Raw genomic sequence first — 10,793 nt, 5'->3', positions numbered from 1 at the left:
CATATGTCACCTGGCATCCAGTAGATCCTGAAGATGATCGGCCGACGCATAAGTCAGGGCGAAATTGAGGAATCTGGCTCGGGCAGTGAGGTTGGCGTACTGATGTGCTCTTCCAAGTTGCTCACAGACGACCCATCCTTCGTGGTGGTCGCCGTTCACGAGTTGCTCACAGACACTGCTTGCCACAACGTAATCTCCAGCCTAAAACAAGAAGCAGCAATTGAAAGTTTCCGGGAGACCACAAAATACTATGGCAGTGATTTTCCGCATAACAGATGGTTTCCCAAAAAGACCAGATATTATTAAACTTTTCCCATCTATATAAAATTAAGGAGTGGGATACTTGTTTCAAAAGCAAAATATTAATGGGCAATTATTTAACTTTTCCCATCTATATAAAAGTAAGGAGTGGGATACTTGTTTCAAAAGCCAAATATTAATGGGCCACCATTCATTTACGTACTGCATTACATTTTTAGCTTTCAGCACAAACTGTAGGTCAATGACACCTCACTTGCGCACGCGTGAGAGAGAGAGTGAGAGACTATATTCTGTAAACTAACATGACGACACTTGGTTAAAGCTAAATTCTTGTTATCCCGCTGCATCATACAAGACAATATGATCTGCGTGAAGAGAAATCGAAACCCGAAAGGGATGCGACTTTCAAATTAGTCCTGGTCTGACTTGGTCAAGAGGCTATCACACAACGAAAGGACGGGAGGGGGTTGGGTTTGACAATGGTGAGTAATGCTAGAAGGAGCCCTTTTGATATAATAGTCTCCTAAATTTGCGATTTTTTGCTGTTACATACTGTATAGACGTAAAAGTGGGTGGGGTCTGCTCACAGAAGGGCGGCCTCAGAATAGTCAGTGACTACCCTAGGAGGTTATTTTCCAGAACTGAAGATGTGGGTATAAATAGCAATTTAGAATATTATTACTTAATTGTTTTTCTACAGAGTTCCAAGAAACATTTTTTTAACTGAATGGGGGAGAGAGAGACTTACGGATACAAACTAATTTTTTTGTGCACAAAACTACAAGAGCACTTACATACTCGCAAACAGATTACGAAATGCAGAGGGTCTTTTATTTTGACGTCTAATGTTTACAGTAAAGGTGGATATGAAATAAAATAGGAATCCGTAACACAAAGATGTTACAAAGCAACAAATTATACTATTAATACCCGATAATCTCTGGTAACACAGTGAGTAACACCAATACATAGGATTATTTTAAGTGTATTTAAAAAAAATAACACCTTCAAAGCGAAAAGATTTGTTTTGACAGCAAAGTTGGAATAAAACTGAAATAAAACTAAAAGCACAAGTTGTTTAGGATTTGGAAGAGCAGTTATTGTGCCTGCGGTGGCTGAACAATCCAAACCTTGTGAAGTTCTGTTTGTTATCAAATTGTGGTGACATAAAAAGGCACTCGTTATTTTAATTTGTTTCTGGATAAAATTGAGTGAGGCAGAAAAAAACTATGATAGTACGTCCACTTGGGCCAGATATGGAAAGGGAGCTGAAACACAGAAAATTTCGATGAATTGATTCTGTTCCCCGTTGGGCTTGGAAAACAAGAAAGTTTGGGAGCACTGGATGATTACAATGCAAATGCTGTTTATTGAGTCAAGCAGAAAGGAGAAAGCCTTTGCTGCAATATGTTATGATGGGCTGGTTTGCGCGAAGGAGTTTTTCACAGCAGACCATTCATAAGTATACTTGGGACAGAACAAATAATGAGAAAATAGTTCATTAGTTTATCTCTTGTTACAGAGTACATGAAGAGAAAAGCTGACTGATGTAACAATGAAAAAAGGATTGGCTGGAGGTACGATATAATCATTATCTGGCTGAAGAAAAATTGAAAAAATATTTTTTCAACAGAAGAGGTATGGTTCAAAATGTACTCATAAATGTACTTGAGAAAAGATAATTTTATATGAAGATTGTGAGAATGGCATACTAAATAAATGCCACTCTTCTCCAACCCCCACCCCCGCCCACACAAAATAGTGGTCCAGTACTTTAGAAGACGTTTATCTCACTAGCAAGCGTTCATAGGAGTAATATACAAGCAAGCCAGAACTATTTATGAAAATTCTTTTATATTACTTTGTGCCTCTGTTGGCCTAAGTAATAAATCATATGCATAGTGCTATACGACGACTTTGGTGGGTCACCCCCTAGGTGGAGATGTGACGGTGCTAGCAACCTCTTCTCGAAAGGACTTGCAGAGGGATGGAACAGCTAACCCCCCCTACAGTACTCTCTTTCACAAGAAAAGATGAATGGTGAATATGTATCTATATCTATCTACTATATATATATATATATATATATATATATATATATATATATATATATATATATATATATATATATATATATATATGAAAAAATATGGAATAATAATGTTGCAAATTTCGTTTTTTTAGCTGAGCATTTTTTTATATTCTGGGCAAAGGTAAATGGAAACAGTACCTACATATTCAGCGAGTCAGTGCTGACGGAGGCCCGTTGTCAGTACTCGCTTTCCATGGAGACAAAGGGCATCATACCTTGGGTGATGTTCAGGCTATGTCATCGGAAGTCGTCAAGTTCCGGTAGACCGCTCGTTCGCTAGTTTCTTATCATGGGCGTGTCATAGGAAGCGTAAATTTTCCAATCTGAGTACAGGCTAGACATTCGGAGCTTGATTCCCTTGTGGTAAGATCCGCTTTCCTGGAAGACTTCGTGTACTGCCTGCGAGGTGAGTTGGGACTTTGTTTTTCAAAAACCTGAATGGGTTTTAATAACTTTGTTTAAGATGCACTGTTACCATGCTTTGAATATCTTTTTCCCCATTTATTTTTATTTGCTATGTCTTTGATTTTTATTGGATTTCCTGAATTTTGATTTTGCCTGTTGTATTATGTGTGTTTGGGGTTAGTAACGTGGGAGATATCCCACATTTATTTTTCTCTGTGCCTTGTTTTAAGAATTTTGTTTTTCCCTTTGTTTCCTCAGATGTACTGAATTAGAGGTCAAATACATAGAGGGGGGAATGTGACTTATCATGACTTCGGCCGTGTTTGACTTATTTTGACTCTTTTGTTGTAGAGATTCAATTGGTGGACGTTGATAGCACTATGTTATATTTTACTTGGTTATTTTGGGTTAACAATTCTGGTATGCAGAAATTCCCATTTCATTCCTATTTTGATTCCAAACTATTTGCCATGTTAGACTACTGAATAAATTATATTTTTGTAGACATGTTTTTCCTGTCCTTCATTGGTTCAGTTAGTGACATATATATATATATATATATATATATATATATATATATATATATATATATATATATATATATATATATATATATATATATATGAGAGAGAGAGAGATAGGAGTTGAGCGAGTGAGCTGTGTGTTTATGTGTGTGTGTGTGTGTGTGTGAGAGAGAGAGAGAGAGAGAGAGAGAATGCACTTGCCCAGTGTGCAGGCTGGCCAATGCTACCATGAATTCTTTCGACATATAAGTTCATTACGTCATTGACCTTATATCAGATGTGGTAAAAGGTTATGACCTTATTTGACCTTGTATAATATATACATAAATACCACAGGGAAAGTCTGTGGATATGTGAGGGTAGAGAAAGGAAATAAAAATTGTACTTAAGGATTTGGGGTGCAACTGCATGGAAGATGAAAAGATCATATACAGGTAGACAGGAGGATAGATATAATAGTCATGGAAATAGTGAGGAAGTAATAAAAAAACAAAAGAACAAAGTGAACAAGAAGTTTAGGGAGGATAATCTCTTCTAAGAGAAAGTGAAATTTAGAGAGAAAGGTTAACAACAAGATCTTTGAATAAAATACACTAATGGAGAGATGAAGTCTGAAGTGAATGCAGTGCTGGGTCGGTGGAGTGAGTATTTACAAGAAGTGAGTATTTAGAAGAATTGTTAAATATGGAAGTTGACCAGAGGCCGAGCTGAATTACACAAGAGTGAAAAGAGTTAGTGTAATTTTTCAGAACAACTGTATTGGTGAAGGCAAGAGTTAATGGATTAAAAAGTGAATGACCACAGTATGGTGGTGATAGTGTGACTAAGTGGCTGATCTAGGTGTAAGGTATGCCTGGATGAGGAGAATTTCCAGAAATATGGATCTGAGGCATAATTGCAGCACTGCATAAAAGTCAGGAAGATGAAAGGAACTGTAAGTATAATGTAGGCATCACAATAATAAACCAGAGAAGGCGCATATGATTTTCAAGGAAGAAGGATAATAGGACGGCAGAAACACTGGTGGGGAAGATTTGTAGATAGGCGAAGATGGTGGTAAATCAATTGTTTGTCATGTAATGTTTGAAAGTAAACAGCAAAAGCTACATGTGGCATGCATGGACAGAAGCAGATTATAACAAAATTGCTGTAAGGGCATTGAGGAGGGTATCAAGAATGTATGGGATAGAACATAAGTTGCTTAGAATTATTAAAAGTTTTCATGTAGTATGATAAGTAGACTGCAAAACAGCTAGTTTGATGTACAAATTTATCTGAAACGAGAGCATTATGTCACCATGGTGAATTAATGTCCCTACAGATGAAGAGATGCAAGAAGTCAGAGTAAGGACAAACGATCTAGTTGTAAAACTGTGGGATAAGAAAATTAGTTGTGAATAGCTGGTGTTTGTGGATACACTGATTTGGAACAGTGACGAAAAAATAAAAGAAAACTAATGAAAGACTACAAGAGTAAAGTTATGAGGGTAAACAGAAACCAGGAAGATGGAGCAATGTCAAAAATATGGATGATGGAAATTGGAAATGGTTGATTTGTAGAGGTTTTTGGGAGTATATACACAATCTGATGAAGGTAGAAAGAGAGAAGTGGTGAGTCACTGGATAGGTGAAACAAGAAACAGGGTATGCATATAAGATGGGGTACACTTGGAGTTTCCAAGGAAGCCAAGGTGTTAATATACAGTGATAGCTGAGCCAACTCTCCTTTCCAGAGCTGGAGTGTAAATGTGGATGCTGAACGCGAATAAAAAATACATTTAAAGCTGTAGAGATGAACTATTTTTTGCAGAAAGGAGCAAGGGATTAGCGATTTTATCTCAAATATTACTAAAAATGGAAAGGGTAACACCACCTAGATCCATTCCCTATGTGGGAAAATAAATATACATGTACTACGGTCTTTTATAATTTCCGATTGTGCATGACAACAGATATACAAATTTATTAATTTTTATGAATATAACTAAACAATTTAAAGAAATGTCATTGTCATCATCAATCACTGAAAATTTGTTTCTCAAGATGAAAATCATTACTATATCTCATTTAAAAATTCTAATGGCAACATATATTAAAAATACTGAGATTTCAAACAATTGTCACAGTCATCGATCTTAATCTTAAACAACCCGTCATTAAAAAAATCCACAGAAATGAAACACGAGCGATTTAATGGACTCCATTTTAAAAGCCCCTTCTACATGATCATCAACTGCCTGTCTCATCTTAAGATTATAAATATGTATGTATATCCCACGGCAGCCTTCAGAGAAATCGCAAAGGTATCGTTAAACAGCATATTTATTCTTTTCCCTCGCTTTTCTTCTTCTTCTAATTCTTCTTCTTCATATGCTCATCAGGAGGGACCTTTTGTTCCTGAAAAGGAAGCCAAGGCCAGCAGTAGATTCCGCTTCACAAAGCTTACGCACGCAATGAAGCGCTTACACGCCATCCTCCATACCTTGGTGTCTCATGGAAGCTTACTAACATACCTTCAGAATATTCAGACCCTCAAACAATAAGGCAGTGAATAGATATACATTAAAAAGCCACCAAAATAGCTCTGGAACAGAAGGAGAGTAGATACAGTCTAAGAAGAAAATTGTACAAATACTTGTATGAGTGAGCGGGACTACTTGCCAACACATTGGGACCAAAGGAGTGCAGAAAAAACGTCCAAAAAACTTCCCCTCGAAGAGATATGCAGCCACGAAAGATTTAAGACATCCAGGGTATAAAAAATAGGTACAATTCAAGAGCGCTTTTGCTAAACTTGAAAAACGGAAACTATGATTGGTGTAACATACTAGTGCCTAATTCAACGAAATCATGACCATATTAGTCAAAACCTTTATAAAGAACCTTTAAAGACGAATAAAAATACATAAAAGAATAAAATATTGCGTTGACATAACGACTCTAAAATAATGGGAAAGGCATAAAACGAGCAACATTCCAACCACGAGAAAACGTCAGAGATTTTTCAACTGAACATTTTGGGAGCAATAAAAAACATTCGCAGTAACATTTCAATAGAGATCATAAGGGCTATGGCCATCTGGATCAAAACTTTTAATTAGATACTCGTCATTTCTGAAGTGCTCAACATTCAGTCATTTTACAAAGCGATACTTCTTTCACGGGCCAGCAATCTTATAATACTAGCTTGCTATACAAAATCTTATTTCTTCAAGAAAAAAAAAAATTTGATATGAACAAACCATGAATACGAGACTAAATAATGGAAGTACAAAAACTTTATATATACCTTCCAATCACCTCCCCCAACACATATCCATATCCAACTATCTATATATCTACCTTTCTATGTTTATAATCTATCTGTCTATTTGTATATATACACTTATGTACACACACACACACACACACACACATACATATATATATATATATATATATATATATATATATATATGTATACATACATACACATACATACATACTCTCTCTCTCTCTCTCTCTCTCTCTCTCTCTCTCTCTCTCTCTCTCTCTCTCTCTCTCTATATATATATATATATATATATATATATATATATATATATATATATATATATATATATATATATGTATATGTGTACATATGTATACATATATCAGCATATATACATACAAACACATAAATATATATGTAAATACATATAAAAGCCACAAAAAATGCCGTTTTCCTTTGGTAGGGAGCGACTCTAGAAGGCGCTGAACTTCCAGTTTTCTGCAAATATTTTTGGGTGAAGAAGCTAGCCCCACGCCCAGCATAAAGATACAAAAGGGGCTCAAGACGGCGGCTGGTATTTCATCTAGGTACTGACAACACACAGTGGCATTACATATAATATACATACATACACAAAAATACAAATACACATATTTGAATACACATACATACAATATAGATATATATATATATATATATATATATATATATATATATATATATATATATATATATATATATATATATATATATATATATATATATAATGTAAAACCCTTTAATCGGATGTTCAGTAATTGCTATAAAACTTTGTCATCCCAAACAAAAGCAACTGAGACCGGCAGGAACTTCCAAAGCAATCGTAGGCAATCAAGGCTTCCAGAACACTGAAGAACAATTACGAATTCCAAACCAGCAAAAGGTAATTTCGCTTTCAAAACCATGCGATGCTAGCACGGCTTCTAAATCAAGCAAAGGCAGCCATTATTATGATTACTGTTAAAAACTTTTACCATACCACTGAGCTGTCTATCAGCTCTCACAGGGCTGGCCCGAAGGATTTGGATGAAATGACAGGTCTAGGCTAGAAGCCTAGCACTGGGACCTAATAGGTCCCTCGGTGATTGAATGAAAATGAAAATGAAAAAGAAACTGAAAGCTGCAAAAAGGCATATGCTTCCATACTGGAACACACTCACACAATAAATACATGTATACTCATGTTTCCATATATACTCACTAAAAAGGTATATTAAAATTAAAAATAAATTAAGTAAAATCTTAAAATTTACTAGTTTTAAAATTCATTAGACTGACTGATTGATTTTTTATATTTTATCAATTAACTCACAGCTCCTCATGAACATTAAAATGGGTATTACTGAAAATGTTGAAGATTCCGATAAAATTTCTTTTATTGATCTATTTCCAAAATTTGATAATCGCTGCAGGTTATATTTTGGACATTCACACAGTACATGCTTAACTGTCATCACCACTTTGCAGTCTGGGCATTTGGGAGGAAGGCCACATGGACTGTTCATCAAGTTTCCATGTGTCAAACGAATATGGCCTATTCGAAGACGCGTCAGAATTACTTGTGTGTGTGTCTCTCTCTGATATGACGACTTCCGTTTTCCAACACTGGATTTTATGTTTTAATTTATTATTTTCAGGTTCTTCATTCCATATATTTTGCCATTTACTTACAATGATTGATTTTATATATCTTATATCGTCACTAATAGGGATGTCTACATTTGCTCTTGCCATGTTGACTGCTTCTTTAGCTGCTTTATCAGCCTCTTCATTTTCCATACTCCCCACATGGGCAGGGATCCAACATATTTCAATATTTTTTCCTTATTATCCAATTTATGGAGTGAAAACTTAATATGCTGTACAATATTATTTTTTTATTATAGCTTTGAGTGACTTCTATAGCGCTTCTGGAGTAGCTATAAATCACAAAATTATTACATGAGGCTTCTCTAATTGTTTTTATGGCTGATGCCATTGCACATAACTCAGCTGTAAATACCGAGGTACTATCTGGTAGAGCGAACTGATACGTTTTGTCTGGGGATACTGCAGCATATTATCATTGTGACTTAGATCCATCGGTGTATATTGCGTAATGTGGACCTTTTCGGATTATATGTTCTACTGTATGTTGTCTATGGTATTCTGGAGTATATGAATAACTTTTTGATAAATATTTTAAGTGTGTACAAATTCTCATTTTATTCATTGTCCAAGGAGGAGGTAATTTTAATGTTAAAAGGTAACTGTATATTTGAGGTAACTGTATATTTATATTTAGCGACTCAAACAATCTTCTAGCTCTAATTGGGAAAGGAGGTGGATGATTGTTTATAAACACATCTCTTAATCCAAATAATTTTTTGGTTGGAGGATCATTTGTCTGAATTCTCAGAGCACTCCATTGCTACTAGCTCTCTATGGAGGGAGAGAGAGAGGTAGTTCACCACATTCAACTTGTAAAGAAGGCGTTGGTTATGATCAAAAAGCTCCTGAACATATTCTAAGGCCCTCATTACGAACTGGGTCTAATATTTTCAGCGTTGCGTCTGATGCCGAGCCATACATTTCGCTTCCATAATCAATGACAGACAGCGCTGTTGCTTTATACAGTAAAGTAATGGTATGTCTATCGGCTCCCCAAGTAGTGTTCGATAGTTCTATTAGTAATCCCAAAAATTTTGCTGTTTGGTCAACTGGTATGGAATGATTTCTGACTTTTAAATCTATTTCTTCACCTTTTCTCCACTTTTTATTTTTATAAAACATTACTGCTTGAGTCTTTTGTATAAAAAATTTAAAGCCTACAGATGAGGCCCATTCATCTATTTTTATTACAGTTTTATTAATGATTCGCTCTGCATGTTTTACGCGAGATGCTAAATAATATATGGAAAAATCATCCACATACAAGTTACTTTTAATTCCGATAGGTAGATTATTACTGATATCATTATTGCTAAAGTAAACAGTGTGCCACTAAGGACGCTTCCTTGTGGAACACCATTTTCAAGTAGAAATGTACTTGACAATACATCTTCAATTCTCACTTGAAAAGTGCCATTTGTCTGAGTTTTTGATAAATTAGGTAAATGTCCACGGATGCTGTTTTTATGTGACGTTTTTAATATTGCATATCTCCATGTAGTATCATATGCCTTTTCAATGTCAAAAAAGACGGCTATAGTAATTTGTTTTCATTCAAATCCTCTTCGTATGTGGTCTTCCAAGCTAGACCCAAATTAAGTGGGAGTCAAGATTTTATTTTCTCGAATGTGCCATGTTAGTCGAGTATTTGCCATTTTCTCTAGTAATTTGCATAAACAACTTGTTAAAGAAATTGGTCTGTAATTGTTTACATTACTGGGATCTTTTCCAGGTTTGGGGATAGGAATAATTATAGCTTTACGCCATTCATCAGGAAACAAATTTCGAAGCCATAATTGGTTATAAAACCCTAATAAGTATGTCTTTGCCAAAGCTGCTAACTGGCAGATCATTTCAAAACAAATACTGTCACCTCCAGGGGCAGATTTATTGCTGTTCAACAGAGCAAATTCTAACACTTACATATTAAGTTTTCCACTATAACATATATTTTCTATTGTTTCAAAATTTACTGTTATTAATTCTATACTATTTTTCTTTGTGTGGAAATGATTATCTAAATTATTATCACCACTTATTTTTGCTAAATTTTCTCCTATTGCATTACTTATTTCTTTAGGATCAAGTATTCTTTGCCCATCTTTTATTATAGCATGTCTAGGTGGTTTAACATGGGTACCATTTATTTTCCTGAATTTTTCCCATATTTTCTGCATGGGAGTATTATTAAGATCTGATACATATTTCCTCCATGAAATGATTTTCTTTGAATTACTTCTCTTTTAAATTTTGCAGATATTTTATTATACAGAGGTTTTAATGTATCAATTTCTAAAAATAATATAGTCATTTTTGTAAAGTTCCTTCTAATATCAGTGATGCTTTGTTTATTTCACTGAACTTTCTATTCAAATTATCTAATCGTCTTCCAATTTGCTGTTTTATTTTTATTAATTCCGTTAGTTTTTCAGACCACCATGGGACTTTGTGTTTTGTTGGATGAGATTTTGATTTTGGTATTGCTTTATCAGCAGCATTTGTAATGAAATGAACAGGAAATTTATTAGTTTCATTATGGTCTTTTAAATATTCAAATGGTGGGATATTC

The 10,793-nt window shown here is 34.8% G+C and overlaps 1 protein-coding gene across 1 annotated transcript in view; it reads right to left on the bottom strand.

Moving 5' to 3' along the window:
* LOC136840600 (NBAS subunit of NRZ tethering complex-like) overlaps positions 1-10,793 on the bottom strand; it is a 791,298-nt gene that overhangs the window by 103,646 nt on the left and 676,859 nt on the right. Inside the window, 1 exon segment of the mRNA XM_067107278.1 lies at positions 11-201. Coding sequence (XP_066963379.1) covers positions 11-201 — 191 coding nt within the window.

This window comes from Macrobrachium rosenbergii, chromosome 8 (genome assembly GCF_040412425.1).
Source record: "Macrobrachium rosenbergii isolate ZJJX-2024 chromosome 8, ASM4041242v1, whole genome shotgun sequence".
NCBI lineage: Eukaryota > Metazoa > Arthropoda > Malacostraca > Decapoda > Palaemonidae > Macrobrachium > Macrobrachium rosenbergii.
Note: the sequence above shows the minus strand (reverse complement) of the source record. Positions and strands in the feature narration are given on the sequence as shown.